The sequence below is a fragment of the Penicillium rubens genome, assembly GCF_028828025.1.
Source record: "Penicillium rubens strain IBT 27055 chromosome Unknown utg000003l_segment0_segment0, whole genome shotgun sequence".
In the NCBI taxonomy this organism is placed as follows: Eukaryota; Fungi; Ascomycota; class Eurotiomycetes; order Eurotiales; family Aspergillaceae; genus Penicillium; species Penicillium rubens.
In genome coordinates, this window is record NW_026890601.1 from 5,528,468 (window position 1) to 5,546,081 (window position 17,614).

At 50.5% G+C, this 17,614-nt stretch overlaps 9 protein-coding genes across 9 annotated transcripts; 2 read left to right on the top strand and 7 right to left on the bottom strand.

The window, feature by feature from the left end:
- Positions 1-466: 466 nt before the first annotated feature.
- On the bottom strand, positions 467-1,371 carry N7525_008329 (DNA-directed RNA polymerase III subunit C31; the record flags this gene model as incomplete). The annotated part of the gene is made up of 3 exons (XM_002568762.1): positions 467-840; positions 914-1,160; positions 1,264-1,371. The coding sequence occupies 3 exons, from the start codon at positions 1,369-1,371 to the stop codon at positions 467-469; spliced, it is 729 nt and encodes a 242-aa protein (XP_002568808.1).
- Positions 1,372-1,671: 300 nt separating this feature from the next.
- Positions 1,672-3,615, bottom strand: N7525_008330 (uncharacterized protein; the record flags this gene model as incomplete). The annotated part of the gene is made up of 1 exon (XM_002568763.2): positions 1,672-3,615. The coding sequence occupies one exon, from the start codon at positions 3,613-3,615 to the stop codon at positions 1,672-1,674; it is 1,944 nt and encodes a 647-aa protein (XP_002568809.2).
- Positions 3,616-3,675: 60 nt separating this feature from the next.
- N7525_008331 (COP9 signalosome complex subunit 6) lies at positions 3,676-5,181 on the top strand (the record flags this gene model as incomplete). Its single annotated transcript, XM_002568764.2, has 3 exons — positions 3,676-4,123; positions 4,191-4,667; positions 4,730-5,181. The coding sequence occupies 3 exons, from the start codon at positions 3,676-3,678 to the stop codon at positions 5,179-5,181; spliced, it is 1,377 nt and encodes a 458-aa protein (XP_002568810.2).
- Positions 5,182-5,736: 555 nt separating this feature from the next.
- On the bottom strand, positions 5,737-7,577 carry N7525_008332 (OSTA/TMEM184 family protein; the record flags this gene model as incomplete). Its single annotated transcript, XM_002568765.1, has 6 exons — positions 5,737-6,507; positions 6,573-6,722; positions 6,780-6,905; positions 6,964-7,258; positions 7,334-7,484; positions 7,538-7,577. 6 exons carry the CDS (start codon positions 7,575-7,577, stop codon positions 5,737-5,739), a joined length of 1,533 nt encoding a protein of 510 aa, XP_002568811.1.
- Positions 7,578-8,454: 877 nt separating this feature from the next.
- On the bottom strand, positions 8,455-10,248 carry N7525_008333 (SAP domain protein; the record flags this gene model as incomplete). The annotated part of the gene is made up of 1 exon (XM_002568766.2): positions 8,455-10,248. The coding sequence occupies one exon, from the start codon at positions 10,246-10,248 to the stop codon at positions 8,455-8,457; it is 1,794 nt and encodes a 597-aa protein (XP_002568812.1).
- Positions 10,249-11,043: 795 nt separating this feature from the next.
- On the bottom strand, positions 11,044-13,551 carry aguA (alpha-glucuronidase; the record flags this gene model as incomplete). Its single annotated transcript, XM_002568767.2, has 1 exon — positions 11,044-13,551. One exon carries the CDS (start codon positions 13,549-13,551, stop codon positions 11,044-11,046), a length of 2,508 nt encoding a protein of 835 aa, XP_002568813.2.
- A 909-nt stretch (positions 13,552-14,460) lies between these two features.
- N7525_008335 (60S ribosomal protein eL30) lies at positions 14,461-15,017 on the bottom strand (the record flags this gene model as incomplete). The annotated part of the gene is made up of 3 exons (XM_002568768.1): positions 14,461-14,556; positions 14,739-14,893; positions 14,948-15,017. The coding sequence occupies 3 exons, from the start codon at positions 15,015-15,017 to the stop codon at positions 14,461-14,463; spliced, it is 321 nt and encodes a 106-aa protein (XP_002568814.1).
- A 302-nt stretch (positions 15,018-15,319) lies between these two features.
- On the top strand, positions 15,320-16,871 carry met2 (homoserine O-acetyltransferase; the record flags this gene model as incomplete). Its single annotated transcript, XM_002568769.1, has 2 exons — positions 15,320-15,356; positions 15,409-16,871. 2 exons carry the CDS (start codon positions 15,320-15,322, stop codon positions 16,869-16,871), a joined length of 1,500 nt encoding a protein of 499 aa, XP_002568815.1.
- Positions 16,872-16,995: 124 nt separating this feature from the next.
- On the bottom strand, positions 16,996-17,214 carry N7525_008337 (uncharacterized protein; the record flags this gene model as incomplete). The annotated part of the gene is made up of 1 exon (XM_061214364.1): positions 16,996-17,214. The coding sequence occupies one exon, from the start codon at positions 17,212-17,214 to the stop codon at positions 16,996-16,998; it is 219 nt and encodes a 72-aa protein (XP_061068795.1).
- Between the last annotated feature and the right edge of the window lie 400 nt (positions 17,215-17,614).

Below are 17,614 nucleotides of genomic sequence, written 5' to 3' on the forward strand. Positions count from 1 at the left end.
TCCGAAAATCGGCTGACGTCACCCAGAGACCAATCAATCTTATCCAACACCCACCGCCTTATATACCGCCTACCTGAGTTGACAGTGTGCGATGGATGCATTGTTCTGTGAAGAATAGGTGTTGAGGGAGATAATCTAATTCTGTGCTTATATTATGCTGAAAAAGTAGGTCTAAGAAGTGTGGATGAAACCTTGGATACGTGGCATGTGCTTTTCATACTTTCCATAGTTGAACAAGCATGTCAAAGGGACTAATGGAGGTGGTGCGTATATAGTTATGACGAGTGCGAGGTATCCTATGTTATTGGCCAATATCTACTCTGGGGCTGTTGGCTCAAAGCGAACTAAGTCCCTTGTATACTGCCTAATAGGCCTTAAGAGTTGGAAGTTACGAGCTGCTCGTCTCACTTGGAGTAAACATTGTAAGGTTAAATTGAAAGAATAAAGGGTATCGTCAATCTGCTTTTCAGAATTCATCGTCGCCGCCGCCGCCCCCACCGTCTTCATCACCAATATCATCTTCACCATCATCGAAGTACTGTTCGGCGTTGTAATCGCCGCCCATTTCGTCATCATCCTCAGAAAAGTCATCGTCCATGATCTCCTCTTCCTCCTCATCATCCCCCTCAAGCAATGCGGCTTCGTCTGCATCTGCGTCGCCTTCCTCTTCGTCTTCCCCAGCAGCCGTGCGTTTCACAGGCCCAGCTTCGTCTTCCTCGTCCTCAAAACCGCGCTTCACTCCGGCGACTGAAGCCTGGGCCTGGTAGCCATCCAGGGACGTGTCTGGTCGGAAGTTTGGCTGGAGGGTTTGCCATAGCTCGCGGGGGAAGAATTTCAGGACTGAACAGTCAAAGCATGCGAAGTCAGTAATCCACAGCGGTAGAAAAACCAACGCTAACAGGAAAGAGCTTACAATAAGATCGTCCGGTGATCTTGGGGAGGGTGCGCCGTTTCCTTTGATAACGGCCGGAATAAGTGGGCATGCCATGGAAAGCGTCGAAGTTGGCGCGTGCGGCGCTGCCTTTTTTGGCGCTGGAAGATGATGCATCAAGAACGGAGTAGAAGGGGCCCTCATGAAAGCTTTCGCGTAACTCCCGGTAGTAGTCTACCTGGGTTTGTTCTGCGGGGCTCAATTTCCGAGCAAAGGGGACAGTGTATTTCTGAGGATAGAGAGAGTTAGGCTCTGTGGATTTCGACATTATGAAGATTGGCGCATTGAAAGGGGACAGTTTCCTGGAGAGCCAGGCCAAGAAGCAAACATACAGGGTATAACGGTGTTGGAGCTGTGTCTGGCTCCCCGCCAGGGTCAGCGTCCCAAGTAAACTCGGTGCCCGGAGGCTTTTTGCCCTTTGGTGCCCCACGACGCGACATTGCAGTAATAAGACGTGAATTAATAAGGGTCAACGAATTTGGGGATCATTCTTCATGATATAACTGCGGACAGATGATAATGACTCCGGAAAATTACATTTCTTCACCGCCAACCCAAAACAGCACTAGGGCTGGCAGATTCCCTCAATGCTTCCCCGCGTGGACGCTAAGATAACAATGCGCAGATCTTTACCGGGTACTCCGTGCACAATAGACCATTGAACTTATTGTTTTCATTGAAAAAGAGACTACATAATACTCAATAAACTGCTTCATGTGCTTTTCCAATTTATTGTGACATCATAGTCCGGCAGTCACTACCTGGGTACCGCCAGATTGCACGGGTCCCCAGGGACCCTGGTTCACGCGCTGTTGTAACGTTTGCATAATGTCTTCGAACCCTTCCAGCTGGCCATCAGTTTCAGGCAACCGGCTGTGCAACGCGACGAGGACATCATGTTTCGCAGTGGCAACTTTCCAAACGACGCTCTGGGAATCACCTGCCCCACCCCCGACGAAGTCTGCGTAAGTGCGAGGCGGCTTGAAAAGATATGGAAGAAGGGTAGTCAGGGCAGGTGGGGTGAGAACTGCCCATGCTCCTGACGTGGGGAAAAATCCATTAGTGGCCGGAGACAGCTGACCCAGACCCTCTTCGGAGGGCAGCTGGAACCGTGACGGATTAACAGGTGCTGAAGGCGAAGGTTTCCAGTTCGCTGTCGTAATAGCCTTCATAAAATTGATGGCCGACAGGGCAACATCTTTCATCACTAGCACGTCGGCAGCCCCTACGACATTGTCCCAGAAAGTGGGGTTTTGGTTCACGTAGAGGAAGTAGAGAATGCGCGCTGCAGCTGCTTCACGTTCCCAGTCAGTTGGAGTTGAGCCGGATGTGTTCAAATTCATTGAATCGGAAACCCCAGTTCGCTGAGGTCCGTGGAAAACTTTTGCCAGAACATCTAGAGCTTCGCTGTTGGGAGGGTTTGTGGGAATTGCGAGAACCGGGTTGGCACCATGTTTTCCCGCTTCTACGAGAAGCACACGAGGCAGTGAAGCTAAAATAGCAAGGTGACCTGTGGGTACTTCACCATGTGCCCATTGCGCGCTAGGAATAGCGAGAGATCTGTTGATGCGGGAGATAATCCCACCAAGTAGGGTAGAGGGGTTCTGCAACAAGTGGTTGGGATACATTTCGGCGTACCGAGCCACATATGCCATCACTGGACCAGATAGGTAGAGAAGATCCACCGAGTCCAACCTGGACTCATCAAGGTAATAAGTCAGCACTTGGGAATGCAGTTTGTGTTCGACAAGGAAGTCGAGGGCAGGGGACGAGAAAGTGGAACTGGACTGCACAGAGCTTCGAGCGACGAGGCCCGGTCCATCGATCTCTAGCAGCTCGCGGAAGAAGTTGAGCAGCGTCATGTGCATCAAGACATCTGTCACTTGGACCATATGACAGGTTGCAAAATGCAGAAGACTACTGCTCTGGTATTTAGCCTCGATCTCCGGTACTTGGGCAGTTGAGATGATGTCCCATCGTAGTTTTCCGGCTTTTGCCAAGAGTGTCATTAGTCTGCCCTGTGCGAGCGTTCTTTCGCGTTTAGAAAGATCACCGGGGGCATCACTTTGGAGGCTACATAGCCCAAACAACAGACCGTAGACATCCTTATCGGTGAATACCCTCCTCCACAAGAGCCCCTGTCCTGCATGACTCTCGTCACCAGTGTGCTCATATTCACCACTTTCCAGGTGATTAGCAACGTCGACCTCCAAAAGCGACCATAATGTGTCGAGTGCAGCCTGTGCAACTTCGCCCGAAGATGATGAAAGCCATAGCTCGACGAGAGAAGCCACCAAGTCTGAATCACCTGCAACTATGGCAGCTTCACTGTATTTTTGCCCAGCTTTAGCTAATAGGGAGAGAGCTAAAAGATTGATTGGTGGTGATGGGGCCTTGAAGCCAGCGACAAGATTGATCGGAGGATCGACAGATTGGAGATCGGTGAAGGTGAAGTAGGCGGTAGCTCTGATTCCAAGGGTTGTAATAGGTGTAGGGTCTTCTTGCAAGATGGGAAGGAGCGCGGAAATTTGCGACAGAATAGTGGTAGGAACAACACGATCGGTGGATTCGACTAGTTGCAACTTCAACTTGTCGATGAGAGGAATGTCCAAGGCGACGGAGGGGTTCTCCTGGACTTGAGCGAGGTGTGATCTCACTGCATCAAACGTCGAAGGGACTGACATTGTGATTTCTTGAAATATCTTCAGTTACAAGCGCCAGTCACACAGACTTAAGAAACTGAAATGGATGCCTTTGTGACAGGTGAAGCTGGCCCTTCGCGACGCCTCCGCCGCGGGGAAAGCTCATATCCGCCTCAGGCATCGACCCCAAACCAACCAAACATGACCGCATCAACCAAGCGTCTCTACTACTCCGTACCTCACCACAAGTTCCTCGCCATTCCAGGATTGCAACCTACAATTATGGAGCCTCCACAGTGTCTCGTTTCTCAGAAGTCATCCGATTCGGGTCTCCATATCCAGCTACACCCACTCGTTCTCCTCACTGTCTCTGATCAAATTACCCGTCACGCTGCCCGACAGCAGCATGGGCCGATAATTGGCGGCCTCCTAGGCCAGCAGAATGGACGGGAAATAACGCTTGAGCATGCCTTCGAGTGCCCGGTTACTTGCGGACTGAACGATGAGATTATTTTGCCGGCGGCATGGTTTGAGGAACGTCTTCAGCAGTGTACGCGGAACCCCTCACAAGATCAATTACATCTGCCCCTAGCGAGTAAAAACTGACCGTATAACAGTCAAAGATGTGCACAAAGAACCCGCTCTCGACCTTGTTGGATGGTGGTCAACCGCGCCATCGACCGGGCCGAATGACGCCCATCTCCCCCTCCACCGACAAATCCTCCAGGACTACAACGAATCCGCCGTCTTCCTCGCCTTCCATCCCTCACAGCTCCAAGATTCAAGTTCAAATGGCGGCAAGCTTCCCCTGACCGTGTACGAGAGTGTTCATGAAGGCGAGACCGCCCCCGATGCAGGCAAGGACATGCAGGTGGATGGCGAGGAGACGGTGTTGAATATCAAATTCAGGGAGCTGCCCTACTCGGTGGAAACCGGGGAATCAGAGATGATTGGTATCGATACTATTGTCCAGGCTTCGGGCACGGCTTCCTTGAATGCGACACAGGAGCCAACCAAGCGCGCACAGCAGACAGAACAGACAGAGTCAAATAAACAGGGCTCACAGGTTGAGCTCTCACAAGAGGAAGAGGAGTGTAAGTTTTCAAAGATTCCAACATAACTGCTGCTTGGATGTGATACTGACTGTTTCAAAAAGTAATCGCGAACCTCAGCACTCGTCTCAATGCCGTTCGCACCCTCGAATCCCGCGTCTCCCTCATCAAATCCTACCTCTCCAGTCTCTCAGAAGCGGATTTTAGCTCAGATCGATCAAAGGACAATACATCCGCCACCAAGCTGTCACATCCAATCCTCCGCAACGTCAACTCTCTCCTCTCGCACCTGTCCATCCTCTCTCCGTCAGAGCAAAGCACCTTCACCACCGAAGTACTCTCGCAAAGCAACGACGTACTATTAGTGTCGCTACTCGGTCAACTCGGCGACAACGTCAAGGCAATGCGCGAACTAGGCCGCAAATCTGCGGTTGTTCAGACAGCGCGTCAAGTAGCTTCCGCGCGCAAGGATCCCTCCATGCTTCAAAGGAGCTTCAATGAGGAGTTCTATGGCCAAGGTGGGCGTGGTGGTTCTGGCAGTGGGATGTATTCGTGATATTAGTCGCATGCAATTCTTGAGCGTTTCCACGCTCAGCCCATGAAAATACCCCCACAATTGGCAATATGCTGGATCTTGGGCCTAGGCTTCACTTGCTTTGCTTAGACAGTGTTCCTTTCCTGGCCCGTTTCAAGGCCGTTTAAACGAGATAACGAATTTTGATATGATTATTCTTCATTTCTCCTGTTTTACTTAGTGACAATAGAGGTCCCAGGTGATACTATACAAAAGTGCAAATCTACAGCGATGCAACGACGGGGATATGACAGATAAAGAAAAAGGGGAATGGGAATAAGAACACGTAAAGAATAAAGGACATAAAAAAAAAACACGTCGCTATGCAAACAGGCGGGTATCCATACCTATCCAAACAACGGGACATAAAGAGAAATGTAAAAGCGCAAAATTTTCGAAGTGCTCGTGGGTAGCGTGAGGTAGAAATAGTAATATGTTTGCAGCTCAATCATAGTGGAAACATGCATGTCAAAGCAAGCCCTGTCAATATGAGAAGTCGAAGTCTACACCGAGTCATACTTGAATCATAGACATGGATCATGATTGACGGTTGCCAGGGTAGGGAGGAGGAGGATGGTAAGGATCGGGCATGGGCATAGGGACTTGCTCACGGAGAGGACCGTCGGATGGGTAAGGGTGGACCAGCGATTCCGAGTGCAGATTGTCATGACTATGAAGCGAGGAATCCTCATAGGGTGACGGGCTTCGCTCGTAAAATCTAGTTGACGGGTTTTGGACATGATCATCGAAGTCCGACGCATACGGCGAAGTGCCCGTGAGCGCGATCTCGGGGTTGGGTTGGGGGTGAGCTAGAAGCACATCGCCCTCTTCGTACGGCGTGTCGCCATAGCGGCCCGTTCGGCCTGCGGACATGGCCGTTCCAGCGCCATGGTAAGCCGTTCCGTGCTGGGTGAGCTCGCTGCCATCTTGGGGTGGCTGGAGACCGAGTGACTCGTCTTGCGGCTGATAACTGGGGTCCAGCATACGACTTTTGCGGCCGACGAACAGCCAGCGGGCACTTCGCCCAATGGCTTTGAAAAGGTCCAATGGGTTCATGGCATCAATCAAGGCCCTTATGCCGTACCGTCCACCTTGGTATACAGACTTTCCGTTACCGTAGAAATCGGTCACTTCACTTGGGTTGGCGAGGGTGTAAGACTTCCACGAGAAGGCCCAGAGATGAAGTATACCGAATATAGCCATCTCACAGTTGATCATCAACTCCGGGAGCCCAACTTTGAGATCGTTCATAGCCATTTTATCAGTTGCTGTGACAGCGCCGTTAGAGACTAGAAGGTTTATGAGTGTCTAAAAAGTGGAAACAAAAGTTAATAATCCACTTTATCGGATGATCCTAAACAAAAGAGACATACCGACTGCCAGAATGATAGGAAAATGACGAGCTTGATCGACAGGATCTTCAAAAATGGCTGATGTTGCTTGATGTCTTGGCTGGTCTGGTGGTAGAACTGGATCAGACAGTACATGGCGATGGTGACAGAGACCGATTCGATGACGATAGTCTATCAATAGGTTATTAGCGGACGAAGTCAAAGACTTGATCACCACTTGAAACGTACCCAGATATGCGCAAACGCGGGACTCAGCGACTCCTCGCAATACATTCCAAAAGCCTGTGCGACAACTGCAACAATGGTCATAAGAACGCGCATGAGACAATATTGGAAAACCCCGACCCAGACAATCTGTACAATGATCAGTCCCGTAAAACTCCTCAACATGCGCTCCAGTCCATCATCTTACATTGAACCATGTCAATCCACTGCGCGGGGTTCGCCAGATGCGCTTGCCACCACAACATTTTTGAAGCCAACTCAACGGCCAGAGCCATGGCTTTGGTTGAGTTCCTCGGAAGTAATCCTTCTGGCTGTGTAGATCCGGGGCGATATAGTGGCACATGAGGGAGAAGAAAGCGGAGATACAGAAGGCTTCGTAGCAGTCACCAAGGACCTTAAAGTAGACGGCGTCATGGTAGAAATATATGCTGAGCCATGCAACGAGGGAATAGACGGGGACCATGAATAGGATGCGGATAATACTGCGACGGAGATGAGGACCATGTCAGCAATACTGTTCATGCTTTAACCGCTACCGTGGAAAGAAGGAAACTCACTGTCGCTGTTCGATCGGCTTGCTGTAATGTGTGGCATGTAGAATAATGAGAGCAAAAGACACAACACATGCGATAATAGCGCAAGCGCCGCCCACCAGGAGCGCTAGAGCATGAAATGTAATCCCGCCATCCCAGAGTGCGACCTCGTCAACTATCTCCGGTCAGTCACTGCAAATCTATCCAAGGCGGGAGGGGCCAACACACTTGTTTCGGCCTCTGTGGTATTGCACACTGGCCAGCCCATGGTGGCTGCGTGATAAGGTGAAAATGGCAAAGAGTGCTGGAGGGCTGTTGACGGAGTGAACCTATTTTCTTTTTCTTCTCCCCTTTATCTTATCCGGATCGACAGGGGAAAGACGCCACCAAATATCAACAAAAGAGGAAATATTGAAGAAGCAACTCTTTCCATATGGAGTATGGAAAGTAAAGAATTGGCGTTCTCTTGGCTGATTATGCTACAACCTGTCAGGTCTCGAAAATCGGCTGATTTTCTTGGGGATCATCGGATGCCGAAAGGCTTAGTCTTTGATCTATTTTTATCTGCTTGGCTATTGGCTATTGGCTCTTGGCTCCTAACATACAACCTTGGAACATACAACATTGTATGTTATTGGATAACAGCATAACACTTCATATGTACCTAGGTTAGTCCTTATAGTTAGCTATTCATGTTAAAACTTTAGAGGCCGGCTAGGAGTCAAGCTCCAACTCCAAATATCTCAATAAGCGTATTCGCGAGCTCGTGGATTATGCGAATATCGGTTGGACAAACTCAGGGGTGCTGGAGGTGGTGGAGGTGCTATTACGCTTTTTCCGATCCGATGCCGAAGATCAAGTGGTTAACCACTAAAGAGCTGGAGCGGAAGTTCATTGTAGAAGGATTTAAGACATATGAAACTGTCCTAGGTGCCGACGGAGTTGGGGTGCTTTGGCCTGCTATATTTCGAAATGGCGATGGGGATATGATATCGCCCGGTGCGTAGGTTTGCAGAAGTGGCTAGTAGGAAGGCAGCTACTACATACATTTGATATTTTCCATAGCATTTTGCAGTCGCTAAAAGTCTATTGTACATGGCCAATAACAATGGCCCAACTGCAAGTTGCTTTCAACCTTCGAAAGTTCAAGAGCGCCATGAATCACCGCGCCGTCCCCCACGCCCCCGTCCACGAGGCCCGGGGCCAGGGCGAGGTCCAGGTCCGAATCGTTCTGGCCCGATGTCCACGAACTCATCGTCATCTTCGAAAGTAATTCGTCGCATCTCATCGCCACCGCGACGTGGGAATGTGCCCTTCCGAATGAGCTCATCAAATTGGTCCAGACGTTTGTCGGCAACGGGACGTGGAACGGGAAGGTAGTACAGCTTGGGTTTTGCAGTGGTAGATTCAAACAATTCATCCAGAGGTTTGAAGCCCTGTCCAGGTCGTGACGAAGGTGCAGGAGCCGCAGGAGCCGCGTTGGAGGTACGACGGTCAAACTGCTCCATATCGCGGCGAGGGCCCAAGGGGGGAGTGCGATTGAAACCTGATTCACGCCGCCCAGAGGGAGCGGAGCCCACCTCAGCGAGGGTAGCTATGGTTCCGTCATCAGATGTCTCATATCTCACCTCCCAACGGGCAGCAGCACCAGCTCGGTCTCGGGATTCATCTTCTGTCTGAATCCATTCCTTGATCTTCTCCTCAGGGATAAAATCTGCTCTGAGATTCTTGCGGTTGCGCTCGTTGGGCCACACAGTCCCATGGACGGCAGAACGAACCCGTGAGGCTGCTGTGATACTATTGAAACTCACAAAACAGTGAGTCTTGATAGAATCGAGGTGGAAGTCAACGATGGCGTCGGAATCCGTGGTTCCGGGGGCACATGCGAGGCTGGCCAGGTGTTTGCGAAGAGCAGTCGGCTGGAGTGGGCGCATAAGGCCATCGATATAGAGGGCAGAAGTTGCAGGGTGCAACGCTGGGGGGGTGTCTGCATCCTGCATGGCAATGTCTCGTGGGGGAGAAGCAGGTTGGGAGGATGCACCAACAGGTGCAAATAGGTTGCGGAACCGGGCGTCTTGTTTGGTGGGGGTTTGGTGCGAGTCTGTTTGCGTCTCAACAGGTTGTTTGTCTGCGTGATCCTCCACTGTTTTTTGCTCTTCGGACTTTAACTTGCTGAGCCCCTCATCACGGGAAGCCGCCACCTCATCGTCTTTCAGCAACACGCGTGGGGTTGTTTCCTTTGCGCGAGCCTTCCTATTCGCAATCTCTTCTAGAGTAGGAGCCGGGCTCTGGCTGCGGCGTTTCCGTTTGCGTGTGTCCTCCAATGCCTCTTCCACCGGGAGAGGTGTCGATAACTCTGTGTCAACCTCGGAGGTCTGGGCAGCAGAGACCGATTTTTCTTGAGCCTTCACGGGCTCCTCTTTTTTCGCATCTTGGGCTGCTTCATCCATTTGCGGCTGGAAAGGTGCAGCTGCAGACTTTTGTTCTTCAGGAGCAGTTGCCTCTGTTTGTGCCTCCTCCGCAGGCTTTGCGACATCTTCAACTTTTTGCGAATTCAAATCGGCTGCCGAAACTGCTTCTCCCTGGGTCGAGTCATCTGCCTGCATTTGTCCACCTTGAGCTGAGTCCGATATTGGGACGGGTGCTGTTGCCTCCTCCGTTCGTGAGATTGTTTCTTCCTTGGATTGTTCAAGCTGCTCATTCTCTGGTTGGTCGGGCTGCGGCTTTGGCTGCGAAGCAGCGTCTGGCGCAGAGGGCTGTGATTTGGTGGATCCTTCAGCGGAAGCTGCAGCTTCGGTCGTTACCTGGTTTGTTTGTGAGTCAAGCTCAATCAATTTGTCAACGAACTGCTGCTTGAGGCGGAGGCCAGTCTGAGGGATGCCGCGCTTCTTGCACTCGGCCTTCAAATCAGCCACTTTCAACGACGAATAGTCACTCATGATGACAAACTCTCCACATCAAAGGTCGATATAAAAAGCGAAGTCGAATGTGACGAGATCGGTTGTTTATATCAGAAAGAAGGAAAACAATTGGTTGCAGCGCAGGGATTGGATCTGGGGACGCGATGGAAATGCGCGCCGATGATGTAGGACGCTAGCCACATCTGGACTAGCGTTACTCTTGTCTGAACAAATCGGCATGCAACCGGACACTACCTGCCTATGTAGGTGTCTCTTCAATCATTCAAGTGAATTATAGAAGAAAGAGTAAGATCTAATTGACAGAAACTGAAGGGAATTTAAATAATTTGTCTTGTTCAAGCATATAACTAACCATCTATAGCACTCCAACGGAGGAACAATCAGATGCGGCTGAAGTAAACCAGCATTGCTACAACTTGTATTCAATGACAGTTCACTAATAGTCCGCAGCTGCAGCAATGTGATCAAGTCCACATGCATAGATAGTATAAGCAATATACAGCAATACTATTGCTATCATCCAGAAAAAGAAGGAGATTGATGCCAGACGGAAGGAGCTGTCTACAAGTGGGAGAATGGCCTTGACTCCAGTCTAAAGTCGGGACCGATGGAAAGTTTTCAGATGCTAGAATGAGATGTACATTATTTGCTTTGAGTAATTCACGATGTTACTTCTACCACCTTTATTACTACCCTCTTCATTTATTTATTTTAGAAGATCGCCATACTAGTAAGCAGTCGGAGCCAAACACTGGCTTGGAGGCAGTCAACATAGATATATTCACAGTGATCTAGTCACTCAACAAGGCTGCTTTAATCCACAATCCCTGCTGGCAGCAGAGCCACGTAGTCTAATGGCGCCGGCTCATTGCCATTAGGCATACCGACAATCTTCAAAGTATCACCCTTGTGAACTTTGACCCCCCGGAACTTGATACGAATCGCCGAATGCCCATCTAAATAGATGGAAGGCGTATGACTGAAGGTATCCTCACTATTGCCAATCCACTGGCCAATTTCCCGATTATTCAGATAGACCTTCCACTCTGACTGGCCACCGTATACATCGTAGTAATTCACGGCAAGGTCATAGGTTCCAGTGGGAAAGTTTATTTTGGTCGAAGCGGTGCCAGCTGTGCTGTTGGAAGTTGTAACAATTGCAACCGAGCCAGAGGCTGTCTCGAAGGGGCTGACGGTGTAAGTTTTGTAGCCCTCTAGCTTCATGTCTTCCGCCTCGATGCGCCATGGGTGATGGCCAACGCGCTTGGCCTGATCAGGGATTCCAGAAAGATTGTGATAAAAGGTATTTATCGCATCTCTCCATACAATTGAGTGACCGCTCTGGTAATCTAGGAAATGGCGCACATGGTTGTATCGCTCAGTATCAATTTTGCCCTCAAGTGATTCCCACTGCGTGAGGAAGGTCTGTGCAGTTTCGGCACCGCTATAGTGTTCGTCATAGAAGTGCTGAATAACGGTCTTTCCTGAGTGCAGACGATGAGTGTATCCCACATGGTGGAACCATAGCAGAAGGTTGTCTGGTGTGGTAGCGATATTCTCATACATGGCAGCGAGTTCATCCGGATACTGGCCCGAAAAACCCGTGCCATTTGCCACCGTCCGGTCCATTCCAATGCTGTCTCGGTCTGCGCGGGTCCATTGGCCCCAGCCATTGTTGTCTTGAGATGCAGGGCTTGGGCCATAGTGAGTGTATATAATATCTGTCAATGTCTGGATGCCCAAGTTCCCGCTATATTGTTCGTAGGCGGGCCAAGATTCCATGGACATGCGAGTGATGGTGTCAAGTACCTTGCGGTCCAGCCCAAACGTCAGCTTGATCCAGTCTTGCAGAATGTCCTGGGCATCGTCTGCCGGGTTCCAAGCTAAGCGACCATAGGCATATAGGTTTGACATAGATAGGTGGCTACCAAGCCAGGTGGTGTTCGTGCCCACGTTGACAACAGCTGCTGATCCGCCTAGTTTGCGATTGAACCGTTTACCAGCCACGATATCGCGAACGAGCGATGGCTGATGGTCGACGCGGAGGTCAGTGTCTAAGATTGTCTTCCAGATGGGAGCAACATAGACCAAATGCGACTGTTGACCAAGGTATTCTTGCGTAACCTGCAGTTCAATGGCCATACTGGTGTTGAACAAATTCGCAAACAGCGGTGATGGTGGCTCACGGACTTGGAAATCAATAGGCCCATACTTGATTTGGATCACCACGTTGTCGTCGAATTCGCCATCTAGATCCTTGAAGAAATCCACAGCAGCATTTGCACGATCATCGGTCCAGATTGATTCGTTCAGCTTATTGTAGACGAACGCGCGATACATAACAATGCCACCGTAAGGCTGGACTTCTTTGGCGAACAAGTTTGCTGCATCCGCGAGGGTCCTGTTATACGTCTGGGGGCCTGGCTGTCCCTCCGAGTCAGCCTTGACGAGGTAGCCAGCCATGTCAGGCACTCGATCATAGACCTGGGCCGTAATTTTCGACCACCATTCGACGACAGATGCATCGAGGGGATCGAAAGTGCTGAGCCCTCCATAAGTCTGAGGGGATGCGAAATTGAGAGATAGGCCAACTTGTACACCGTATGGACGGAAGACATCAGCAATCCGAGCTACCCCATCGAGGTTTGTGGGACTCAAGAGGGTAGCATTCGCGTTGACATTATTGATGACGACAGCATTGATTCTGATCGATGCCAAAAGGCGGGCGTATTCAGCAACACGAGTTAGATCGTCGACGACTTGACCGTCCTTGAAGAAGATAGAGGGGCCGCCATAGCCGCGTTCAATTCTTCCATCCATGTCATCCCATTGATTCACCCAGCGAATAGGTGCAGAAGGATTGGTTGCATAGGCGACCTTGGAGTGGTTCCCCTGAGCAAGCATCGACAAGTATTCAAAGGTGCCATAGAGAGCACCCCTCTCGTTTTGCCCAAGGATCTGAACGTTTTTCCCCTTCGTGTCGAGCCAAAAGCCGTCTTCTTCCAGTTCAGGTACACCTTTCGCAGCACCGCAGATTTCCCGATATTGGTCAACTGTGCCAACAACAACCGAAGAAGATGCCTTGCACTTGTTGTGCTTCACTTGCACACGCTTTCCATAAACACCCTTGAGACCATTCTGCAGTTCCGTCCCCGCAACATACACCGGACTTGTCTCAGTCGTATTGAGGATGACGATACTCGAAGGGAGGTTGGAACGGCATTGACCTGAACAGGGTAATGATGCGTACCGCAGCCAGCCATTGAGGCCGTTCTCAGCGGCTACAAAGCCCAAAGAGGCAAAGAAGAGGAGCGCGCGCATTGTACCCAGAGTTTCCGGTCCGGGGGAGGCATATACCTAATCACTCACTGTAGATCAAGTCCCCCTTTATATGAACTCCCCGCGAACATCGGAAGGCTCGCCGGTAGCACATAGTTCGCGGAAAAACTTCAGGCTAAATGAGTGATCCGTCCAAGCCAAGAAATACAGGCTAATGTACTTGCAGCGCTTCCCCGCAAAGAGTGCGGAGTTGCGTGGGGGTTGACTCGGCACGGAGATCAAAGCTGATTTTCTTCATGCGTAATGTCGAGAAAGCCACCGAGAGAGAGAGTCTTAGCAAGAGCTAGCCCCAGTAGACTCGAGAAAAGCTCCGTGAGACCAGTAGACCCCCCGGGGCTAACAAACTGGGTTACCGAATCGGGAGGGAGGAAGATGGATCCATCCATGCGTCTACAGGTGAGAAGCCTTTCGAGATTATGTAGTCATAAGTATCATTAGGGCCTGTCGTGATTATAAATTTCAGGTGGGATTTCAGGTGTCTCCGAGCTCAGATTTACAATTTACAATTTATCCGGGCTTTGTCTTTATTGGTTTACCTGAGCTGCAAGCAATGTTATGATAGTACGGTCCTGCTGGTTACTGCCCAGGCGGGTGTAAAAGAGATTTAGATCAGCGCCACGAAACCCTATGTGGACTAGGTAAGACCTAGATTAGACACGGGTAGACTCATGATAATGAATTGCATTTTGGGTATTACATTTTAGGCTATTTCTATGAAATGGCTGAGTCCAAAGACGAGCGCACTTAGCAAAGTGGTCAAGGAACTTGGCACGCTTGCCCAGAATATGCCTAGTCCGAAAGATCCATAATTCATCATTATTCATGGGAGAAATTCTTGTTCAAGAATGGTTCAAGATTCTATTTTTTATGGCTCGCAACAGGGCGATACGCTTAAGCCTCACGGCTCAGGATGTCGGAGTCACCGGCATCGAGGATAGCCATGGCGGAGCAGCGGAAGAGCTTACCGCAAGCGGTACCGAGCTCAATCTATAGGGCGAGTTAGTCCAATTCGCTCTCCGGGACGCCTTGCGGTGATCCCTTCGCTGAGCAACTTCACTCTCCGAAGTGGTAGTTTTGACCACTTCTTCTCTGAGTAGTGTAGCTGACTCCGAGGTGCGGCAGCCAATTTTTCAGGCTGCCGACCCGAAGGAAGGGGGAATGAAACGTACGTTGTTGCCGTTGAAGTGGTGAACGGGGGTCTTGGCGAGCATGGCGTAGTACTCAAGCTCGGACTTGCGCAGAGGAGGGCAGTTGCCGGAGATGAGGACCAGCTTGGCCTTGCCAGAGCGGAGAGTCTTCATGGTGGACTTGGTACCCATGGTAACTGAGAGAAGTCAGCGAATTGCTCATTTGTGCGATCGAAAAATGACCTGCTTACCCTTGCCAGACTTCATCACAAGCGCAAGGCGCGAGGAGAGGGTGTCACCGGACTTCTTAGTCTTGACCATTTTGAATGTTTTTGGGGGGTTGGCTCGTAAGAAGTTTTGTCGGATGGTTGGCTACGGAAGAAGAAAAATTCGCACAGGTGAAAATAAGATCAAGTGTGGAGCGAGCCCTAACCACACGTGACTGAATACCACGTGACTGAATACCGCTTTCCGATGTTATTTTCTGCCACCGAGACCGGAAGCCAAGTTCTTCCAAGGCTGCGGGGGTTTTGACTCACTCCATTTTTATTACAAGTACACCCTGTTCTCCATTTCCATTCCTTCTTCTTTCCTTTATTTTGCATATTTCTGTCTTTTTCACAATGGCTGAAACTAGCAGTCCCCGTACTGCGCAATATCGTCAGTTTATCTCCCCCATTCTAACATAATGAACCGCTACTAAATCCCGTAGAGAGAGTCGATTCGCAACCTGAGAACCCTTATGCTCAGTTGATCGAGGACCAATCCATTGCGGTCATCCCTTCTTTCAAACTTGAATCCGGTGTCACCCTTTACAATGTCCCAGTCGCATACACCACGCGCGGAACACTCGCTCCCAATGGTGATAATGTATTGGTGATTTGTCACGCTCTTAGTGGCAGTGCCGATGTCGCTGACTGGTGGGGTCCTCTTCTTGGTGGTCCGGGTCAAGCATTCGATGTCTCTCGGTTCTACGTGGTCTGCCTCAACAGTTTGGGCAGCCCGTACGGAAGTGCAAGTGCTGTGACTTACAAGGATGGTAAGCCTGAAAACGGCTACTATGGACCTGAGTTCCCCTTAACGACTGTCCGTGATGATGTCAACATCCACAAACTCGTCCTGGATGACCTCGGTGTCAAGCAGATTGCTGCGGTGGTGGGAGGGTCCATGGGTGGAATGCTCACTTTGGAATACTCCTTTTTCGGCAAAGACTATGTGCGAGCTATTGTGCCCATTGCTACTTCAGCGCGCCATTCCGCGTGGTGCATCAGCTGGGGCGAGGCACAGCGGCAGAGCATCTATAGCGACCCGAAGTATGACGACGGCTACTATCCATTTAACGACCCGCCATCTACCGGGCTCGGTGCAGCTCGCATGTCAGCACTTCTCACTTACCGTAGCCGCAACTCGTTCGAGTCTCGGTTCGGTCGCAATGTACCTGATCCAACCAAGCCGCGTAACATCAACGGCACCGAGAAGCTCCCCACTCCCCCGAATGAGCACTGGGCCATCCACAACGACGGACACCGTGGTGGAGCAACTTCACGCTCAGAGAGCAGACAAGGCTCACCGGCTGCCGTGAACGAGGCCGAGGTCCAGTTCATGGACCCACAATTCTCCGGCACCAAAACATTTGCCCCAGAAGTCGACGCAAAGCCCAAGCTGACTGCATCCGGCCGTCCTCGTCCACCAACCTACTTCTCTGCCCAGTCATATCTCCGTTACCAGGGTGACAAGTTCGTCAAGCGATTTGATGCCAACTGCTACATCGCCATGACCCGCAAGCTCGATACGCACGACGTGTCCCGCCGCCGCGGCAATGCTAGCACCGACACCGAGGATACCGTCCTTGAGGCCCTCGGGCGCGTAGAGCAGCCAGCTCTAGTTCTGGGTATCGAGTCGGATGGTCTGTTTACATTCGCGGAGCAGCAAGAGATTGCGGCTGGCATCCCCAATTCTCGCCTCGAGCGCATTGATAGCCCCGAGGGCCATGACGCATTCTTGCTTCAATTTGAGCAGGTCAACCGCCACATTGTCGAGTTCTTCCACGAAGTCCTGCCCGATATCATGGCCAAGTCAGGTGCCGATGGTGCCGCTGCTGTGGCCAGTGTCACTAAGATGACAAAGAGCAGCACCTTCGGTGAGGCCGAGGTGGAGGATATCACCGCTTGGTAAAGCGTTGAAATCCGAAAAACAAAAAGTGTTGTCCGGCGCAGTTCTTTCTGCAGCCAATCCCATGCTCTAGTCTGGGTCCAGAATCCCTTGGAGGGGTTCGCGACCGGATAGATGTCATGGCGCATCAGGGGAAGTAGGTTGCCGTTCTTTTTTCCGTTTCGCCAGTCAGGGGGATGAGCATCCAACTGCCTCTCCCGTCTCTCACTTGGCCTTTGCCCTTGTCCGAGAAGACTGTCAAAGAAGCATCCAACTGCTCTCCATCAGACCCGCCCTCTGGGTCAATTTCTTCCGGGAGGATACTCCACCGGGGGGTGATGGGTCCGTTTTCGGTATTGATAGCCATTGGTTATCTTCGCGATAGGCACGTCGCATCATTTAAATAAAAGTAAATAGAAAATAAGATCTGGATATATTCCTTTGCGAAACAATAATGAAGCTCGTAATGTGACTGATCCAGTTTATATTCGAATCGGATAGGTCCCCACGGCAACTGTGACAGAATAACTATCTTCAAAGAGATAAGTTAGCTGGAGCTGAATGGTCAGAAATAAGATTGGAGGTTTTAGGATAATTTATGAAACGTACTTATATCCTACATAGGCTATGTACCTTAGGTATGTTAAATCAAGACTAGATAGTCCAAAAAAAGGTCAATTTGAGTCACACACTAGTATATACTCTAACCACATATGTACTTGGGCGCTTAAGGCCTTTGAACTAGGGGATTGGGTAGTAATCTGGAA